The sequence below is a fragment of the Mastigoproctus giganteus genome, chromosome 4 (genome assembly GCF_048544385.1).
Source record: "Mastigoproctus giganteus isolate SK-2022 chromosome 4, ASM4854438v1, whole genome shotgun sequence".
Lineage (NCBI taxonomy): Eukaryota > Metazoa > Arthropoda > Arachnida > Uropygi > Thelyphonidae > Mastigoproctus > Mastigoproctus giganteus.
The window spans coordinates 240,324,421-240,347,720 of record NC_143578.1 but is presented as its reverse complement, the minus strand read 5'-3'; the positions used below and the strand labels follow the sequence as shown (position 1 = coordinate 240,347,720).

At 37.4% G+C, this 23,300-nt stretch overlaps 1 protein-coding gene across 1 annotated transcript in view; it reads right to left on the bottom strand.

The window, feature by feature from the left end:
- LOC150087557 (mitochondrial enolase superfamily member 1-like) overlaps window positions 1-23,300 on the bottom strand; it is a 94,596-nt gene that overhangs the window by 6,000 nt on the left and 65,296 nt on the right. Inside the window, exons 10-13 of the mRNA XM_090372122.1 lie at window positions 23,166-23,253; window positions 18,064-18,198; window positions 7,627-7,798; window positions 5,477-5,576 (exon numbers count right to left, since the gene is read on the bottom strand). Of these exons, the coding sequence (XP_090228248.1) occupies window positions 5,477-5,576; window positions 7,627-7,798; window positions 18,064-18,198; window positions 23,166-23,253 (495 nt within the window). The remainder of the gene's footprint in view (window positions 1-5,476; window positions 5,577-7,626; window positions 7,799-18,063; window positions 18,199-23,165; window positions 23,254-23,300) is intronic.

Genomic DNA, 23,300 nt, shown 5'->3' with positions numbered 1-23,300 from the left:
ACCACTCTCCGTCTTCGCCCACTCAACCATACTTTTATCCATAGTAGCAATTTGCCTCTAATGCCGCACTGCTCCAATTTGTGCAGCAGTCTTCCATGTGCAACAGTATCAAAAGCCTTTCAAAGATCCAAATATATAATATCAAAGTTATTCCCTGCATCCAGTTCTTTTGTGACTGCATCATAGTATCCAATCAAATTGGTCAGGCAAGACTTTCCCTTAACAAACACATGCTGTGTCCGAGCTATAACCGCAGTCTTGTCTAGATGATCCTGCAGTGCTTCTTTAACCAGTGCCTCCATTAATTTTCCTGGAACAGAAGTTAAACTCACAGGTCTATAATTACTTGTGTCAGCCTTTGATCCTCCTCTGTGAATTGTGGTCAATTTGCACATCTCCAGTCCATGTGTACCTCCAGAGTCCAAAGAAGCTCTCATAATTATGGCTAAGGGTTTGCTGACTTCCTTTGCTGCCTCCTTTAATATAAGTTGATAGATCCCATCCATCCCGGGTCCTTTTTTTATGTTTATCCTCAACAATTACTCCTCCATTTTCCTCTCAATTATTACAAAATCATCCAGCTCACTGCCAGAGTTGACTTCACCTCTGGCATTCCCCTTCCTGAATAACTCCTCAAGTGAATGTAGATGCAAAATACTCATTTAGTTTGTTAGCCACCTGAGCAGCATCATCAACATGAACCATCAATATCCAATGGACCAATCTGATTCATCCCTTTCCTTCTAGAGTTTACATAGGTAAAGAACTCTTTTCTGTTTTTCTTTGCATCCTTTGTCAAGGATTTCTCATAATCTGCCTTTGCCTGCCTAATCTCCTTTGTGACTTGGTTACAGACCAGCTTATATCTATCACAGGCTTCCATGTCACCCATTAATTTATATGTATCCCATGCATTTTTCTTCTCTGCCATGTCTCATTAGTTCATCTGACATCCACTTAGGCCTAAACCTTGAACAATATTTCTTAGTTGGTATGTAAAGCCTAATAGCTTCCAAGATAAGTTCTTTGAATGCTTCCCATTTTGAATTTGCTGTTGATAACATCATCAGTTGATCCCATTGTATAGAATTTAAATACTGTCTCAGACCATCATAGTCACCTTTATGAAAGCAATAACCCTTCCCTTTACTCCTGATGGTAGTTAACTCTTTGAGTAAATCCCACTTCAGCACACTGTAATCATTGCCACCTAGTGGTTCCTTTATCTGCAGATTTTTAATGCACGAAGAATCACTACTGATAATCAGATCAAGAGTATTACCCCCTCTAGTTGCCTCCCGAACATGCTGATGTAGAAAACAATCATCCAATAAATCCACAAAAGCCTTGCTAGTATGTGAGTGACCAACCCACAAATTCCAGTCAATATCTGGGAAATTAAAATCCCCCATTATAAAAAAGCCTCTCTCTGATTTACTGGCCCACTCCTATTTCCCTGTACAATTTCTTGTTATACTCATCAGAGTCATTAGGCCTATAGCACACTTCTACTCTCAATTTTGATCTCCCAATGCTTATGTCACACCAAACTGACTCGACACTGCACTGTCCAGCGATGTCGACTGGCTTCACTTCCTTGGATTTTATGTGTTTCTTAACTAATAGCATAACCCTTCCTCCCCGGTCTATCCTTTCTGTACACATTGTACTCCCAAATTCCAGTGCTGCTTTCCTTATATCTGTGTGACACCATGTCTCTGATATCCCAACAGTATTTGCCTTTGATGTTTTGAGCAATACCTCAAATTCATCAAATTTATGTACCAAACTCCTAGCATTGATGTACACGCAAGTATACATGTTCCTATTCTTAGCTAGCCTAACACAACCCATCTGTTTACTTGTATTGCAATGACTCCCAGCAGTCTAAAATATCCTGCATCTTGTTTTCCAGGCTGCTGCTCATTCCAATAGAAGCAGTGCAAGAATCACTTTCACCTCTGCCAGTGGCTACTGTTAATCTATTAGTCCTTGTATCCCCCCCCCCAAGCTAGCAGTTTTCCGACCCACCTAACACTGCCTCGATAGCATCAGCAAATATTCTTGCACCCTTTCTATTTAAGTGTATCCCATCCCTGTAGAAGCAGTCTCTCCTGTTAACAAGTACAGACCAGGCTGAAAAAAATTCTATCTTCACAATTCTACTTGCACAATCTTTCCAGGGCCGAATCGATCGACAAGACTCTCATCATATACTCCCTCCTATCGTGTCTGGGCAGAATTGCAGACACTTCCAAATTCAACCCTAATTCATGGCTTTTTGTCAACAGTGACCTGTACTTGTTAAGTAATTCTTGATTTGACTAGGGTTCAAGCCCGTGACCACCAAATACAGAAAGGTCAAGGAATGACCACAGTATATTCCTGGAGCAATATGGCCTTAGCTGCTAATGCTCCAAATAACAAACAAACAAACAGTGTCCATTGATTACCACTCTCTGTAGGCTTCCACTCTACCATCCCTTTATCCATTACAGCAACTTACCCTTAATGCCATACTTCTCCAATTTGTACAGCAGTCTTCCATGTGCAACAGTATCAAAAGCTTTCCAAGTATATATCAAAATTATTTTTGGCATTTGGTTCCTTTGTGACCACATCATAATATTCAATCCAATTGGTCAGACAAGACCTCCCTTTAACAAACCCATGCTATGTCTTAACTATTACTGCAGTCTTGTCTAGATGATCCTGCAATGCTTCTTTAACCAGTGATTCCATTATTTTCCCCAGAACACAAGTTAAACTAACAGGTCTATAGTTATTTGTGATATATTTGCACACCTCCAGTCCATGGGGACCTCCCCTGAGTCCAAGGAAGCTCTCATAATTATGGCTAAGGGTTTGCTTACTTCCTTTGCTGCCTCCTTTAATATAACTGGATAGATCTTGCCCACTCCAGGTGCCTTTTTTATGTTTAACTTCAACAATTTCTCCTCTTAGAGTTTGATAAAGTTCTGGCACTCCCCGTGGGTGAATGTAGATGCAAAATACTCATTCAGTTTATCAGCTACCTGAGCATAATCATCAATAGTCAACCCATCTATGTTAAATGGTCCAATCTGATTCATCCCTTTACTTCTAGAGTGGCGCCTCCTTAGCCAGGTGGGAAGGAGCAGCACACGCTTCTTGATTAGACCGGGGTTCGAGCCCGTCACCACCAAATACGGAGGATGCGGAAAGGTCAGGGAATGACCATCGCATATCCCGGAGCAATATGGCCTTAGTTGCTAATGCTCCTAAAAACCAAATAACAACAACAATAACAACTTCTAGAGTTTACATAAGTAAAGAACTCTTTGCATCCTTTGCCAAGGATTTCTCATAATCTGGCTTTGCCTGCCTAACCTCCTTTGTGATTTGATTACAGACTAGTTTATATCTCATCCAAGTTTCTTGCGACAACTGATGAGTTGGTCATCACAAGAAACTTGGATGACATATAAACATTTTTCTTCTCTGCCACAACCTCATTAGTTCATCTGACATCCATTTAGGCCTAAACCTTGAACAAGTATTTCTTAGCTGGAATGAAAAGCCTAGTAGCCTCTAAAATTAAGTCCCTGAAGGCTTCTCATTTAGAATTCAACGTTGGTAACATTATCAGTTGATCCCACTGTACAGAATTTAAAAACTATCTGAGACCCCTGTAGTCACCTTTACGAAAGCAATAGCCCTTCCCTTTAGCCTTGATGGTAGCTACATCTTTTAGTAATTCCCACATCAATACATTGTGATCACTGTCACCCAGTGATTCTTTTATCTGCAAATTCTTAATCCATGAATAATGACTGCTGATAATCAGAACAAGAGTACTACTCCCTCTGGTTGCCTCTCGAACATGTTGCTGTAGAAAACAGTCGTCCAATAAATCCACAAAAGTCTTGCTAGTGTGTGAGTGACAAAACCACAAGTTCCAGTCAATATCTGAAAAGTTAAAATCCCCCCCCCCCCCCATTATAAGACATTCTGATTTACTGGCCCACTCTATTTCTCTGCACAATTGCTCATTATACTCTTCAGATTCATTAGTTCTATAACACACACCTACTCTCATTTTTCCTTTCCCAGTGCTTATTTTTCCAGTACATTAGTACTGAGACTACGTCTTTAAGGCTGTGACCATGTTCTCACCATTCAGTTTTGATTTTAGCAGGCTTCTCAGTCTCTGAAGGTATTTTTCAGTCCTGTTGGCTTTGATCTCTTTGTATTCTAACTGGTGGGCTTGCATCACTCCCAGATGTTTGTATGTCTCTCCCTATATGATAGCTTCAATCTCTTCATTGGTCTTCAGCTGGTAGTTCTGTCCAACTAGATGTCCTTGATGTAATCCATGGGTCCTGCATTTGTCTAGGCCAAATTGCATCCTGATGTCAGTGCTAAACTCTTCAGTGATCCAGAATAGCTGTTGGAGTTGATTCTAAGTTGTGGCATAGAGTTTGATGTCATCCATGTATATCAGGTGAGAGTGGGTGTACAGGTTGTTCCTCCCTTCTTTTAGGATGTATCTGTACTTGCTGTTGTTGAGCATGGTGGACAGACAGTGGGTTGAGTGCTAGACAGAACCATAGTGGGCTCAAGGCATCTCCCTGAAAGATTCCTCTTCTGATGGGTATCAGTCATTGTGATGTTCTTGAATTCCCTAAATTCAAGAACAAAACCGAATTCACTGGACACAGACTTTTAACTTAGATCTTGTAATTGTACTTACACCACCTGTCCTTTTGTCATTTCTCCAACAGTCACATAACCCTTTTATTCCAATAGGGCTATGCTTGTCTCCACAATTTCTTTGAAATGCTATGTATGTTCCTTGACCTGATAGGTTCCCTGCTTTGTGTCCCTTTGAGCAGATCTGAACATGAGACAGCAATTTAGAACCACACCCCAGCTCTAACAAAACAATTGCCACAGATACATATATAACCTTTATTGTATACAAAAGTGATATATACAATATACCCTTCACAGCTACAATGCCCTGGGTTAGAAAGTTGATATTCACAGCAGATCTTGAACACAGGAACATAAATTCATAACAATTGGCATTGGCAATAAACCAAACATGCAATAAGTGAAGAGAGATTACAAAGATACAATCAATATGAAGAGAGATTACAAAGATACAATCAATATGAAGGGAGATTCCTCAAGATATCAGATAGCGTTTTGACTCTATACCAAGATGTGTAATGGCTTGTCAAAGGAGTTTGTACTTTGTGCTGATGCATGCAGGTTTTTACAATTTAAAGAAAGATCTTTTCTTCTGATATTTTGATTATTTCCACATCTTACTCTTACCTATTTGTATACAAAACTTTGGGTAATCAGTCAAACATTTAGGATGGAGCAATTTTCTGACACAGTGTATTGCCCTCATATAGACAATTCATAAATTTTTTTTTATCAGCTAATCAAAATAATTAATTTTTTTAATAATTAATGTTTAATTTACCTATTTTCAAAGGATGCACTAACAGAAATATAATCCCAAATGGCTAAATGCTGAACTAATTCACATAATCCAACTCCACCAGCATGAGGACAAACAGGCACTGGAAAAGTAATAGTACACAATTAAACACGTACTTATAATTGCAGTATGATGTATACTGGGTTTGAGTGCACACATGCATATATATATATAAAACCATACAAATAAATTAGAATTAAAATAAAAATAAAATAATGCCAGCAGTATGGCAAGACAAGAGTGAAAAAAATCGAAATTAAATCAAACCAAGCAGGGAGGGAAGAGAGGGGTAACAAGAGTAAAAATATTGCAGCAGAAACTCTCTAAAATAATTTAGAAAATCTAAATAAAAATAAAAAGAATTATGAAATATTCCGTTTCCAACTATTTTAAACGTTATTCAAATATATGTATAATTATATCACATGATAGTAGTGGGCGAATTGCTAACGCTGCACCTGTGCTGCCATCCATAGTTCATTATTTGTCTATATAATTTGGTTAAGATTACTTTTGTCAGTAGTGTGGCTTTGCACTGGAGTGCTTGTATCTGTTCTATTTTTAATTTTCACTGCATCAGGACCACCGCTGTTCAATTCCCCTGCATTGGTGGTTCGATCTGGGGATCAGGTGACGGACTGATCTTTTGATCGATTCCCTGACCATTATTGGCCTTGTGGTCCTCCGTCGAGATGAGGAGTAATGGTCAGTCTATTTTTGGTTTATTTTTGTTTTGTTTTATTGTAGTGGTTTACATTTCTGTTGGTGATATTTCGTATAAATTTGGACCTGGTTGCCCGTCAGAGGGGGCACCATTAAATTTCTATTTAATTGGCTTTTAAAATTCAGTGAATTATTATTCGTACATTTAGATTTTCTAAATTATTTTAGAGTTTCTGCTGCAATATTTTTACTCTTGTTACCCCTCTCTTCCCTCCCTGCTTGGTTTGATTTAATTTAGGTTTAATTTTGATTTTTTTCGCTCTTGTCTTGCCATACTGCTGGCATTATTTTATTTTAATTCTTATTCTAATTTATTTGTATGGTTATATTTCAAGCATCATGTAGAGGAATATGCTTTTTGCTGTCTCTGATGTATGCTGTACCCCTTTTTTATTTTTATTATGAAATATTCCGTTTCCAACTATTTTAAACGTTATTCAAATATATATATATATATATATATAATATATTTTAGTATTTCCAGTACTTCTCTCGCTCCTAGATTCTATTGTTTAGTTATTTATAAATTCTGTTCACGTATTCTATTTGCTCGCTATATATATATATATATATATCTCCAAAACCTGATGAATCTTAAAAGTAATTTTTTTTTACCAGACTAACCTATCAAAATAAAATTATTATTGAGAAAAATACAAGAAATTAAAGCCTGCTCTCCAGGTAACTAATTTTATTTTACATTTATCCCTTGAAATATAACTACAAATAAAGGAGTGCACAAAAATATCTTTTCTATAAAAAACCTCTGTAGTTGAAAATGATGATTAAAAATAAGGCTTTGAACTCAGATGCAATTTGGATAGCATACTGAAAAACAGCCATTACACACAAAAAAAGGAGTGAGGTGAAAATTATTCCAGGAAAACTCACAAATACCCAACTTACAACCACTGTGATTGCAAAGTTCCATAGGATAAACTAGTTTTCACAAACGATAATCAGTCTTCAAATATTTACCTCTGCTCTGAATTAAAAAGTGTTGGCTGTACTGATGCTGAATAAGACACTACAGTATTATAAAATGCTCTCCAGGAACTTTAATTTTTTTTAAAGTTCACCTTACATTTATGAACCTTGACCACTTGTTTGCAACTTTGAGGATAAATCCTTGACTAATCCCCATAACATATTTGCGACAGTGTACAATAATATCTCCAATAAATCTCATTCTGTTTTATAGTTCCATCTCTTCAAATTGAGCTCTTATCTTTGCCTTTTGCCCTCCTAATCTTTGTTGGCAATTGGCTGCTTTGCAAATATGATTAATTTTATTGCACTTTAAATATATTATGGCCATATCTAATTTTAAATTAATTAAAATAAACCAGCATTATAATTAAAAAAATATAATAAATTCTTACCATTCTTATAACATAATAAATACTTACCACCAAACTTAGCTGCCATTAGATAAACTGCCAAAACTTCATTTACACCTCCCAGCCTGCAAGGATCTATTTGACAAAACTGCAATGCATTGGCTTGTAAAAACTGTTTAAACATAACTCGATTATGGCACTGTTCCCCAGTTGCAACTCCAATGCCAAGTGGATTAAGCTCCTAAAGATGCATAAAATAATTTAAAATCAGTCACTATTAAATATCATGATTCTCTGCCCTCCCCATACAAATAATTAAGAAAAGGCTATAACAATTTGCATTTTTAACAAATCTCGTGAAGCATTACCGTGCCCAGTTATACTCATTTCAACAGCAGTATGTTTTCTCTCCAAGGCATGGTAATATATTCTAATCTGTTCTAGTGGTTTGCAAAATTTTTGGATTATTGGACTTCATCTGATTATATGGTACAAGTTCAATAACCTGGAAATCCCCAAAGTGCCAAATTATCAGATATTCCAGATTACTGGACAATTATTTAAAACAGGCAAGAAATCCAAAATTTTGGTGTGTATCTGTATACAATTTATTTTATATTTTATTACATAAAATATGAAAATGAAAAAAAAAAACAATTCAAGAAACTAAAATAAAGAGATAAAAGTAACAATAAAAATCCTTCAGTTCTTTTTGTTTTTTAATGTCATAGTGAAAAAAAAGCTAATCATTAAATTCAGCCGTGATAACACATGTTGCTGAAAAATTAGATGGAGTACTGGACTTTTACTGTATTAGTTTGAGAAAATACTGCAATGCTGCATTATGTTTATTGCCTAAGGGCCACATTGCTTCCCACTTGTGACAATGAGAGAGCTTTCGCTTAGGCTCTTTAGAAACCACTACATTTATCCAAGAGTCAACTTAAGTAACTAATATCATTTTTAATCAAATAACAGCACACAGTAGGAAACCCATTATTCGTTTAAAACTTGAAGGCACTGTTTTAACTAGTTCTGGACCTATTTGGATCACTTTGGTCCTGGAGGTTGTCACAGACATTCTCTCAGATATGCTAGACAAGCTGCACTTGCTACCTGGGAGTCTAAAATGCTGATGGAACTGATATTCGGGTGACACTCAAGTCAAGTGGTCCCAATTTCGGCAAAGTCCGGACGGTCTGTGACAGCCAAATCCTCTGCTTGCACCTTCACAATGGTGGGACTGTTAGTAATCCTGGGTATAACCTCCATGCACAAGTACATGGTGGGTGACCACCCAGGTGTGAACCAACGTAAGCAGGGGTCGAGGTGTGGCGCCCACACCACATGGAGGAACGCCGCCCCTCTATGTTACCAGGCAGTACTAGGTGGTAGATGACTCTCATCAACCGGTGAAATACCACCACTTTGCTTATTGGAGGCTTGAAGTGGTGGAACCCATGTTTAGTCTCCAGAGCTAAATTCCTGTCAACCCTTCCCATCTCTTCCATTACAGTATGACTGTTGATTTTTGAAGTTATGATGTACATCATTGGAGAGATCCAATCTTCCTTACATTTCGAGGGTATAGCTCTAAAATGGTGTTCGCAGGCCGGCTGCTAGTTAGTACACCGGACCGAACCTATTGGTAACTCTTTAGGAGGCTTCCAGATCAGCTAGTGTATAATCTTGCTACCTCTACTCTGCCAGATAGTGACTGGAGGGAGTCCGAGTAGTGTGCATGCGGGGAGCATTGTCGAGGCCACGTTATGTCAAGGATCTGGGTATATTCTTACCACGTGTACGCCATATCCAAAAATTTCATTACTTCATACAGCATGTCCCACCCACTTTTTCTTACTATTAAATACACCATGAATTGTCAAACTAATAGAGCAAGCTTATCTGTGAAAAGATCTAAATCTCCAAAGCACTTCCTAATTCATTTCACAAATATACGTGGTCTCAATTCTAATCTAAACGATGTCCATTTCCACTTGCAGTCTGCCAAACCCCATGTACTTTTTTTGACAGAATCTCAGTTATCAGTTGATTCAACTACTGCTCATCTCAGATGCCCAAATTATTTGCTGTATGTTTCCTTTCGCCTCAAAAGTGGTACTTGTGCATATGTCCGTTCTGATATTCCCTGTCAGAGACTTGGCAATTTGGAATCTCCTCTCTTTGATCTTCTCTGGCTTAAAATCTCTCTCTATCATTGTGTCAAATTCATCTGTTGTCTCTATCATTCTCCCAACTCCACTAATCACTTGGAGCTCTTTGACTTCCTCCCTTTGCAACTTGACTTTCTCCAGTCCAACTTTCCTAACAGTGAGGTAATTTTCCTTGGTGATTTTAATGTTCACAACTCCAGCTGGCTTCCGTTTTCTAGTCACACTGGTCCACTTTTTGGTCCACTGGATATTGATGGTTCAACAGTTGAGGATCCTGCTCAGGTGGCTAACAATCTAAACGAGTATTTTGCATCTACATTCACGCATGAGGAGTTATTCAGGAAGGAGAATGATGTAGGTAAAGTAAACATTGGCAGTGAGCTGGATGATTTTGTAATAACTGAGAGGAAAGTGGAGGAGAGATTGTTGAGGATAAACATAAAAAAGGCACCTGGGGTGGATGGGATCTATCCAGTTATATTAAAGGAGGCAGCAAAGGAAGTATGCAAACCCCTAGGCATAATTATGAGAGCTTCTTTGGACTCAGGGGAGGTACCCATAGACTGGAGATGTGCAAATGTAACCCCAATTCACAAAGGAGGATCAAAGGCTGACACAAGTAATTATAGACCTGTTAGTTTAACTTCTGTTCCAGGTAAATTAATGGAGGCACTGGTTAAAGAAGCACTGCAGGATCATCTAGACAAGAATTCAGTTATAGCTCAGACGCAGCATGGTTTTGTTAAGGGCAGGTCTTGCCTGACCAATTTGATTGGATACTATGATGTAGTCACAAAAGAACTGGATGCAGGGAATAACTTTGATATTATATATTTGGATCTTAGAAAGGCTTTTGATACTGTTGCACATGGAAGACTGCTGCACAAATTGGAGCAGTGTGGCATTGGAGGCAAATTGCTGCTATGGATAAGGGGATGGTTGAGTGGCAGAAGACAGAGAGTGGTAATCAATGGACACTGCTCAACGTGGACTAATGTTATTAGTGGAGTTCCTCAAGGTTCAGTGTTGGGTCCATTGTTGTTTTCGGTGTTTATGAATGATATTGGTGATGGGATATCAAGTTTAATGTCTAAGTTTGCAGATGATACAAAGGTTGGCAGGGTCGTTAAGGACACTACTGACGCTATGCTGCTGCAACAGGATCTGGAAAGGTTGAACAGATGGGCTGAGAGGTGGCAAATGAAGTTTAACATTGACAAATGTAAAGTACTACATATGGGTAACAGTAACCCCAGAGCAATGTATCAACTCTGCGGTACTACACTGACAGTGGTGGAGAATGAAAAGGACCTGGGGGTAATTGTGCAGGCAGATATGAAGTTCTCGGAGCAGTGCAGACGAGCTGCAAGAGTAGCTCATGGTGTCTTGTCAATGATATACAGGAATTTTTCTAGCAGGGATAAGGAGGTGATTATTCCCTTGTATAAGGCAATGGTTAGGCCACATCTTGAGTACTGTATACAGGTCTGGAGGCCTCATTTCAAGAAGGATGTAGAGCTGCTGGAACGGGTACAGAGAAGGGCAACAAGATTAGTAAATGGAACAAAGGGTTGCTCTTACGAAGAAAGGCTTAAGTTTTGCAAATTACAAAGTCTGGAGACTAGGCACCGGCGAGGTGATCTGAGAGAGGTGTATAAGGCTTTGAATGGTTTGAGCATGCTCAATGCCAGTGGGATTCTTCATCTTTCTCAGAATAATCACCTCAGAGGGCATAAATTCAAATTGAGGAAAGACGGATGTCGGATGGATGTGCGGAAATTTGCCTTTGGCCAGCGGGTGGTTGGTTGGTGGAACCGACTTCCATCACTTGTTGTTGAAGTTGATAGCCTAAACAAATTTAAAGCTCAACTGGACAGGTATTTCGAACGAACAGAGGGGTGAAATGGGAGAGGGGTTTTTTTTTTTTGGCTGATGCTGAATAAGCTTGCTTTCTTGCATCATATGCCTCTACTAATGCTAATGCTAATGCTAATGCTAATGACCTAGCACAGATTGTTCATTTACCTACAAGAATACCGGACAATCTTGATCATACAGCCAATATGCTTGATCTTTTTCTCACAAACAACCCTTCTAAGTACACGGTCAAAGTGAGAGGTCCTTTAGGCACTTCAGATCACAACTTGGTGATTGTCTTTTCTCCAATGGAACCTTTATCTCATGGCTATTCCCAACCTCGTGTTGTTTGGCATTACAAGAATGCAAAATGGGATGACCTGCGAGACTTCTTTTCTTCTTTTCCTTGGTCGGATTACTGTTTCAAAACTTCTGATGTCAGCGTTTGCTCAGATCGTGTCAGTAAAATTATTCTTGCAGGAATGGAATCCTTTATCCCACACTCCACTTTAAAATCTCGTCCTTTATCTAAACCTTGGTTTTCCAATAAATGTGCTAAAGCTGTCCAAGAGAAGAATGTTGCATATCGTAATTGGCTTGTTTCTAATTCTTCAGTTTCATTTTCTGCCTACACCAAAGCTTGCATCAATTGTAAAGCAGTTATTAATCAGTCCAAACTAGAGTTTGAACAGGCTAAGAGTAGAAAGCTTGCTTCTTGCCCTAATGGTAGCCGAGCATTCTGGTCTCTTGCCAAAGCTATTGGCCGCAACTTTTGCCCATCTCTGCTCCCACCTCTGTCCAAACCAGATGGTTCTGTTGTCACTTCAGTCAAGGATAAAGCTGACCTGCTAGCATCCCATTTTTCTTCCAGCTCATGTATTAATGATCTTGGTAAAACACCTCCCACCATTCCCAACACGCTCCATTCAATGCCTCCTGTGGTCTTCCGTCAAAAGTATATCAGAAGGATTTTGATGAATCTTGATGCTAAGAAAGCTCCAGGTACTGATGGTATTTCTCCACTTGTTCTCAAAACCTGTGCTCCTGAATTTACTCCTATTCTTTGCCGCCTTTTTTCACTTTCTTATTCCAAAGCTGTTTTTCCTTCTGCTTGGAAATTTGCTCATATCCAGCCAGTTCCTAAAAAGGGTGACAAATCCCTCCCATCCAATTATCGTCCCATTGCAATTACTTCTACTCTTTCTAAAGTAATGGAGAAATCAATTAACCGCCAACTCTTAAACTACCTAGAAACTTTCCGCCTGATCAACGATCGCCAGTATGGATTCCGTCAGTGTCGATCCACTGGTAATATTCAGGCTTATGTTACCCATTTATGGACTAATTCAATGGAAAGGTTCGGTGAAACACAAGTAGTTGCTCTTGACATCTCAAAGGCTTTTGATCGTGTTTGGCATAAAGGTCTTCTAAACAAGCTTTAGAAGTTTGGCATAAAGGTCTTCCATCTTATGGTTTGCCAACTGTTTTAAGTAATTGGTTATCCAGTTTTCTCTCTGATCGCTCACTGAGGGTGATGGTAGATGGCGCTCTGTCTTCTAACTTCTCCAATAATGCCCCAAGGTGTTCCCCAAGGTTCAGTTCTTTCCCCCACTCTTTTCCTCTTGTATATTAATGACCTTCTTCCATTGACTGGAAATCCTATCCATAGTTTTGCAGATGATAGCACATTGCATTTCACTTTCCATTTTGAGAAACCTTGTCCTGCTCAATCAGCTTCAACTTCTCGAAAATCTGCTAAATTCCTTAAATGCCGATCTTCAGGTAATTCTCCAGTGGGGCAAAGCCAACTTAGTTGATTTCAACCCTTCTAAAACTCAGTCTTGTCTTATATCTCGCAAAAAGGATTCTTCTGCTCCTATGCTTATCTTTAGTGACACTGCGATTTCTAGGCAAAATGATATATCTCTTTTGGGGATTACCCTGACTTCTAATCTCTCTTGGCACAAGCACATTACAAATATTGCTTCCTCTGCATCTAAAAAACTTGGTTTTCTCTTTCGCTCTTGGCGTTACTTTTCTTCCAAACAGCTGCTCACTCTGTATAAATCACAAATCCGCCCTGCCATGGAATATTGTTCCCACATCTGGGGTGGTGCCCCCAAAACCTGTCTCAGGCTTCTTGATTCCATTCAGAAGAGGGCAGTTAGGTTAATTAATGATTCATCTCTAACAGAGTCTCTCCACTCGCTTTCTCATAGACGCACTGTTTCTGCTGCATGCCTCTTCTACAGATACTTCCATGGGCACTGTTCTTCTGAATTGGGTTCTATAATTCCTGCTCTCTTTTTCAAAACAGTCCGAACATGTGCAGCCAACATCCATTTACTGTCCAACTTCAAACCCACAGAACCAACTTTTCATCTTCCTCATTTATTCATTCAACTGCCGTTTTTTGGAACAACCTTCCTTCATACGTATTTCCTGAAAATTACAATCCACAGAAGTTCAAGTCCAATGTCAACAAATATCTTCTTTCGTCTTCTGAACCTCCAACCCAAGCACGGTAATAAGTGCTATAGGTTCTAATACCTCTCGTGTTTGGGGTTCACATAAAAAAAAAAAAAAAAAAAAACTTATTGACAATGGGTAGCCTCAGTGACATTTGTGTCAAGCAGTGAATGTTTATCAAATCTAAATGATAAATGAGCAAAAGAAACACTTCTAATTGAAGATATCTTTTGTTACATGTATAATAAACACCTATTAGTAGGTGTATTAGCCCATTCAGCAATCATTTGACCAGGAGTAAGATAATATTTTCAATACCTGCATTGAAATAGTACCCTCTTTATTTGATTGCTTTTACTGTACATATTTGAAGGGGAGGAATTTTACTCTCAAAAACAAAACTAAGAAAAACTAACACCCAAGCTTTTGTTCAAAATTTGTAAACAAGTTTAGAGGAGAGTTAAAACTGAATTTCTTGAGAGCCTTTGCCTATCAATTTGGCCCTGGAAAGATTTTGCAAGGCTCAAGGGGTAGAATTTTTTTCTGCCTTGTCTGTACTTGTTAACAGGAGAGACTGCTTCTACAGAGATGGGATACACTTAAATAGAAAGGGTGCAAGAATATTTGCTGATGCTATCGAGGCAGTGTTAGGTGGGTCGGAAAACTGCTAACTTGGGGGGATACAAGGACTAATAGATTAACAGTAGCAACTGGCAGAGGTGAAAGTGATTCTTGCACTGCTTCTATTGGAATGAGCAGAAGCCTGGAAAACAAGATGCAGGATGTTTCAGAGACTGCTGGGAGTCATTGCGGTACAAGAAAACTCATGGGTTGTGTTAGGGTAGCTAAGAAAAAGAGCAGGTGCATGTATACTTGCGTGTACACGAATGCTAGGAGTTTGGTAAATAAATTTGATGAATTTGAGATATTGCTCAAAGCATCAAAGGCGGATATTGTTGGGATATCAGAGACGTGGTGTCACACAGATATAAGGAATGCAGAGCTGGAATTTGGGGAGTACAACGTCTACAGAAAGGATAGACAGGGGAGGAAGGGTTATGCTATTAGTTAAGAAACACATAAAATCCAAGGAAGTGAAGCCAGTCGACATCGCTGGACAGTGCAGTGTCGAGTCAGTTTGCTGTGACATAAGCATTGGGAGATCAAAATTGAGAGTAGGAGTGTGCTATAGGCCTAATGACTCTAATGAGTATAATAAGAAAATGTACAGGGAAATAGAGTGGGCCATTAAATCAGAGAGTCTTATAATGGGGGATTTTAATTTCCCAGATATTGACTGGAATTCGTGGGTTGGTCACTCACACACTAGCAAGGCTGTTGTGGATTTATTGGATATATTTATTGGATGATTGTTTTCTATATCAGCATGTTCGGGAGGCAACTAGAGGGAGTAATTGATTTGATTATCACTAATGATTCTTTATGCATTAAGAATCTGCAGATAAAGAAACCACTATGTGGCAGTGATCACAGTGTGCTGAAGTTTGATTTACTGAAAGAGGTAACTACCATCACGGGTTAAGGGAAGAGTTATTGCTTTTGTAAAGGCGACTACGATGGTCTGAGACAATATTTAAATTCTTTACAGTGGGACCAACTGATGATGTTACCAACAGCAAATTCAAAATGGGAAGCATTCAAAGAACTTATCTTGGAAGCTACTAGGCTTTACATACCAACTAAGAAATATTGTTCAAGGTTTAGACCTGAATGGATGTCAGATGAACTAATGAGACACATGGCAGAGATGGAAATACATGGGATACATATAAATTAACACGTGACACAGAAGCCTATGATAGATATAAGCTGGTTTGTAACCAAGTCACAAAGGAGGTTAGGCAGGCAAAGGCAGATTATTAGAAATCTTTGACAAAGGATGCAAAGAAAAACACCAAAGAGTTCTTTACTTATGTAAACTCTAGAAGGAAGGGGATGAATCAGATTGGTCCACTTGATATCGATGGTTCAACTGAAGATGATCCTGCTCAAGTAGCTAACAAACTAAATGAATATTTTGCATTGACATTCACACATGAGGAGTTATTCAGCGAGGGGAATGCCAGATGTGTATTCAACTCTGGCAGTAAGCTAGATAATCTTGTAATTACTGAGAGTAAAGTGGAGGAGAAATTGTTGAAGATAAACACAAGAAAGGCACCTGGGGTGGATGGGATCTATCCAGTTATATTAAAGGAGTCAGCAAAGGAAGTAAGCAAACCCTTAGCCATAATTATGAGAGCTACTTTGGACTCAGAGGAGGTACCCATAGACTGGAGATGTGCAAATGTGACCCCAATTCACAAAGGAGGATCAAAGGCTGACACAAGTAATTATAGACTTGTGAGTTTAACTTCTGTTCCAGGAAAATTAATGGAAGCATTGGTTAAAGAAGCACTGCAGGATCATCTAGACAAGACTTCAGTTATAGCTCGGACACAGCATGGTTTTGTTAAGGGGGAAGTCTTGCCTGACCAATTTGATTGGATACTATGATGCAGTCACAAAAGAGCTGGATGCAGGCAATAACTTTGATATTATATACTTGGATCTTAGAAAGGCTTTTGATACTGTTGCACATGGAAGACTGCTCCACAAATTGGAGCAGTGTGGTATTGGAGGCAAATTGCTGCTATGGATAAAGGGGTGGATGAGGGGGAGAAGACAGAGTGGTAATCAATGGATACTGCTCATCGTGGACTAATGTTATTAGTGGAGTCCCTCAGGGTTCAGTGTTGGATCCATTATTGTTTTCTGTATTTATAATAATACTGATGAGGGTATATCAAGCCTAATGTCCAAGTTTGCAGACGATACAAAGGTTGACACGGTTGTTAAGGACCCTAATGACGCTATGCTGCTGCAACAGGATCTGGAAAGGTTGAGCAGATGGGCTGAGAGGTGGCAAATGAAGTTTAACATTGACAAATCTAAAGTACTACATATGGGAAACAGCAACCCCAGAGCAACGTATTATCAACTCTGTGGTACTACACTGACAGTGGTAGAGAATGAAAAGGACTTGGGGGTAATTGTGCAGGCAGATATGAAGTTCTCTGAGCAGTGCAGATGGGCTGCAAGAGTAGCTCATGGTGTCTTGTCAATGATATACAGGAATTTTTCTAGCAGGGATAAGGAGGTGATTATTCCCTTGTATAAGGCAATGGTCAGGCCACACATAGAGTACTGTATACAGGTCTGGAGGCCTCATTTCAAGAAGGATGTACAGCTGGTGGAACGAGTACAGAGAAGAGCAACAAGATTAGTGAATGGAACAAAGGGTCGCTCTTACGAAGAAAGGCTTAAGTTTTGCAAATACAGTGTATGTAGACTAGGCACCGGCGAGGTGATCTGATAGAGGTGTATAAAGCTTTAATGGTTTGAGCATGCTCAATGCTGATGGGATTCTTCCTCTTGCTCAGAATAATCACCTGAGAGGGCATAAATTCAAATTGAGGAAAGACAGATGTAGGATAGATGTGCGGAAATTTGCCTTTAGCCAGCGGGTAGTTGATTGGTGGAACAGACTTCCATTCCTTGTTGTGGAAGTTGATAGCCTAAATAAATTTAAGGCTCAGCTGGACAGGTATTTCGAACGAACGGAGGGGTGAAGTGGAAGTTTTTTTTTTTTTTTTTTTGGCTGATGCTGCATAAGCTTGCTTTCTTGCATCATATGCCTCTGTTAATGCTAATGCTAATTTCAAAACAGTGGAAGAGACACAAAAATTATATTTTGCCTATGGTTTCAAAAATAGTGTGATGAATTAGATATCCAATGAATAGCGCAGAAGTAAACTGAGCTATTTGTCAGAAGAGATTTGGTACAATTTGAATAGATTATCGGGTAACGTTACACATGGCACAAAATGAATCAATTTAATTTTTTAATAAAATACTTTAAATTTTTTTCTCTCTTCACTAGTTGACTAAAAAAAAAAATACAACTATCATCAGAGAGAAAAAAAAATTGCACTGTACGAGTTACCTTTGCAATTTCAGCATGTCCCAGTATATCATCAGGGCTAGTAGGTTCCTCGATCCAAAATGGCTTCCAAGGTACTAATTCTTTCACCCACTGAATAGCTTCGTGCACATCCCATCTCTGATTTGCATCTATCATCTCATAAATAATTAAAATATATATCAAAATAAGTGCTAAAATAGGAATTAACTATATAATAGTAATAATTGTATTACTACTTATATAATAATAAGTATATATAAGTAGTAATAATTGCTATTATGGATTGAAACTTTTTTTTCCATAGAATTAAAATACAAACAATTTTTAAACTAAGATGGTGATGAGATGTACAGAGCAACAATTACAGTTGCAAGCAGGGTGACCAACCATCCCGAATTTTGTGGGACATCCTGATTTTTGGCTCTCTATAGAAGCGTTCCGAAAGAACCCTAGGTGGGACCATTTGTCCTGATTTATCACATAACTTAAAATAAATAATATAAAATATAATAATAGATTGTACTAAAATTCATTAACTAGCATAACGTGAATGTGTATAGAAAGTTTAAATAAAATAAATCTCCAGTTACACCTTCGATGTTTATTTGTCTTAGATTCCTGGAATTTTATCAGTCTAGTTTTAGACTAATGATTATTTATATTAAAAAATAACCGAAGGCTATGTTCTGTTGATTGTTTGATGTTGACCCAATAATGAATAAACATTTTCCTTACCTACCTAAGTGTATCTAATTTATTCAACCTACCTATTTTAAAAATTAACATGTCAGGATATAGTGGATTCCATTATACAGTGGATTCCGGTTATTTGGGCCGCCGGTTAATCAGGGCAAATCTTAAAAAACAGAATCCAATCGAGAAAATAGCCAGGGTTGACTTCGCTTAATTGGGACAACATGCCATTTAATTAGGGCAGGAGACTGCAGCACTGGAGATTACCCTACGATTGTCTACGACCATACCACGTGGTTCAGTCGTATTTCTGAAGGTCACAACCATAAAACAATAAATACAATTAGCAGTCACCTGTTTATTGGGCTTTTCTGTTAATGCAATCTATCATAAACAAATAGTAAACTTGATCTTACCGAATTTGCGACAATACCGACAGATGGAATTCTGTGGGTTGTTATGGTGAAATGTGTTTACACTTCCAAGGAATCTTCAATCATATAAAAAAAATTAATTTTCAGAATCTTCTCTTCATTCCTATTTTTAAAGCTTCGTAACTTGTTACTCTGTTCTCACTTGCGCATATCGTGTTACTTGCAATTTGTATGTGCCATGTTCTTTGTTATTCATTGCTTATCTTTTTACTATTTTAAATTTTAACCCCCACCCAAAAATGTCAGTGAACAGAAATATCAACTAGTTAGTATATACATATTAATTGTTCCTATTATCATGTATATTCTTCCAATTTTCACGTATCATTTAATTTTTTAATTGGTAAGGTAATAAAGGGTAAATTTGTGCTTAATATATCTTTACTTTTATAGCCTGTGGATAATATTCCTCCTATTTTATCGCTAATTAGAATCGCTGTTTAATAGAATTAAAATTCAATTCACAAATGTGATCACAATGACTGGCGCTTACATCATATAGTGAATGGTTTCGGTACTTTACTATGGTGAGTCCATTGTAACATGATTTTATTGTACAGTGAACCTATTGTAAAGTGGGGGTCCATTGTATTTTTAACTATTTACGTGAAACTTCGGATAATTGGGGCAGCCGCTTAATCGGGCCAAAATGCACTAGTCCCGATGTGTCCCAAATAACTGGAATCGACTGTATAGGTATAATAACGAAGAAGGGATATGTACATACGTTAACATCACAAGGTATTTTGTAATCTAATGTACCAATGAAAAAATCCCAATTTTTTAAGGTCGATGTCCCGAAACTGGCTGATCAAGTGTTGCCATCCTAATTAGTATAGATAACTAAACTAATTAATGTATACAGCTGACTCTTACAAAATAATTGACAGAAAGAAGAATATGTTATGTCATAATATTCAGCTTTACAAATGTTCAATATATAGAGCAATGGAGTTCATTATTAAGTTTTAATAAAAGCATCTGCTATGTCTTGCAAGGCTAGTGTGTACTTTTGATATCCTAGACTAGACTGGCCTATGTAACCACTAGCTTTTCAAGACACAGCAGGCATTTTTGTTTTTCAAGACTTAATAACAAACTTCAAAGTTGATTTTGAAACATCATCATTATTAGAGCAACACGTCAGAGTGGTTGAGTAGAGTCTTTCATTTATTAATTAGTCATTAAGAGCAATAGAAATCATATGATGTCTAATAAATCTCACAATTTAAGCGCAAACTCACATGGAGCTAAATGTCAATTTGTTATTCTGGTTAATGATCTTCATAACATCATGAAATTTGTAAAAATTAAAACTTCATCCATATATGATATTAAGTGTCAATTTATTCTTATGGCTAATATTAAGTGTCAATTTATTCTTATGGCTAATATTAAGTGTGAAATTATTTTAAAAATAAAACTAATTTGAAAAAAAATTGTAAATATGTTATTACTTCTTTTTTGATGTCATATCAGTTGATTCCAATTTCTTGATATCAGTTGATTCCAATTTCAATTCCAAAGAATTTTGGTTTGTGTAAGCTAAAATCAGACAGCAAGGGCTGGCAGACAAAACCTTTCTTCTCCAATTTTAAAATCTATTTTTTACTGCCATCTATTATAAACTGTGTTGTCTGCAAATACTTAGAAATATAGATTAAAGATGACAGCAGTTATTGGACAATTAAGACAACTTGCTTATAAATGGGCACATTATATGAAACATATTTAAAATGACCTTGAAAAACATATAATTGGGTCTTCTATCCTGTAAGGTTAATAGCATCAATCAGTTTTCCCTCATTAGTCCTGTCAGGGTTTAATACTGAATCCAGAAATATTTCCAATCATTAAGTAACTCTAATGTGTGAGAGTTTAGCTTACTTAAGGTAATAAATACTTTTTAAACAATATAATTCACTTGATAACAACTCATATGGTATTAGTGTTATTCACATTTAATTAATTCATTACATACCAGTTAAAAAATTTTAAAAATATTTAAAAATGCATAAGAAGTCTTAGTATTAGTATTTTAAACACCAATCTGTAAGGCTAAAAACGTTTTAACCTTGAGATAAATTTAAAAAAAATTAAGTATTGGAAAACAGACCTTGAGGTTGCATATCACAAAACTTTCTAGTGACAACTGACTTAAAATAAATTTATTAAAATCTTATGTTGTTGTTATTTGGTTTTTAGGAGCATTAGCAACTAAGGCCATATTGCTCCGGGATATGCGGGGGTCATTCCCTGACCTTTCCGCATCCTCCATATTTGGTGGTGACAGGCTCGAACCCCGGTCTAATCAAGAAGCGTGTGTTACGCGCTGCGGCTCCTTCCCACCTGGCTATGGAAGCGCCCTTAAAATTTTATCTTATCTTCCTTCACGGATTAGGCGATCCACCTGCTCTGATCTCGAAGAGGTCTGCCTGTCTTTTCTTCAGTCTTCCTCTGTATTTTATGTAGATATTATTTATTTATTTATTAAAAGAAATAAATAAATAATATCTACATAAAATAAAATAAAAGCATTAAAATACAATAAGATAAAAGCAATCAGTTTGTCGGTCGTCGCTAGAAAGTTTTGTGAAAAATTACGTATCCTCACAAATGCACCAGAGCCTGCCAATCACAATGGTTATATGTTATATATGTTCTGTAATGTAAAATAATACAATAATATAATCTGATCCCATGCCTTTCCAAATGAGGGAACAGTGAAGACACTATACCATCACAGAGGCAATGACATGGTCGCCATCTAATCTGAAATTGTCCTTTCTTCATTTCAATCCATATACTTTTATGTTCTTCCTACGAAAAAGAAGAGGAAAGAAACCTCCAGTGTTTAGTTTATTTAGCCATTTTACAACCCAAGATGCCTACTTGTGAGTAAACAGTAAAAAAACCTGACAGAAATATACAACTAGTACAGCTATGATTTGTAAACAGACTTTGCTGTCCATATTGCAAATCTGAAACTTGAGAAACTTCAGCAATAATTCTGCTAAATAGAGAATTTTCCTGGACTATGATCAGGTCTGAATTATTTACAATATTTAGAGATTTTCAACTGAGTGAATTACAGATAAAAGAATCTCCATCATACTTCCTCTTCCTTAATGAAGTGTATTAAAATTAATTTAGCATTTTTTTTATCCATATTGATGCAAAACCATTGATAACAGGAGTTAACATATTATGGACCACTTCTCATTATGGTGAGTCAATTATAATAAAATAACAATTTGACAATATGGTATAGTTTAGGGCTAAAACCTCAGGTCACATAAATAGTTTAACTAATGTACAAGTTAGTGCATTTGCATTATTTCTGTACATAGCCAACTACATAAGTAGTTATAAATTGGCATCATTAAGTATATCTCATATTGTGAATACTTTCACAACGAGTTACCATGGTATTGCACTACCTCAAATAAGTAATGCTTCACCACAGGAGAAGACTATCGTTACTTATTCTCAGCAGATACCATCACCCATATGGCACCGTTTCGGAGCTTACTGGCTCCTCATCAGTGGGTGGGCAGGTACCCTGGTGTTGCAATGATGACAACCCAGTTGCAAAGTATAAATCCACAATATGAGAGATGCCTGATGGTGTGGAGTAATTTATATTACGGTATAGTTTAGGGCTAAAACCTCAGGTTACAAGATTTGCACAGTATTCACAATATGAGATATACTTAATGATGTTGTTGTTGTTGTTTGGTTTTTTTTTTTTAGGAGAATTAGCAACTAAGGCTATATTGCTCTGGGGATATGCAGTGGTCATTCCCTGAACCCCGGTCTAATCAAGAAGAGTGTGCTACGCACTGCTCCTGCCCACCTGGCTACGGAGGCGCCACTTAATGATGCCAATTTATAACTACTTATGTAGTTGGCTATGTACAGAAATGATGCAAATGCACAAACTTGTACATCAATTTGACAATATTATTTGTATGAATTAAACCATTAACTACTCACCAAAAAATTTTTGTCTCCAATTTCTTCTCTTACTACTGCTAACCTGTGCTTATCATTATCAAGACTGCCACCAACTTTGACTTTAAATCTAGAGAAAATGTACTTAGAATAGCTTTAGAAATAAAGTTCACATAG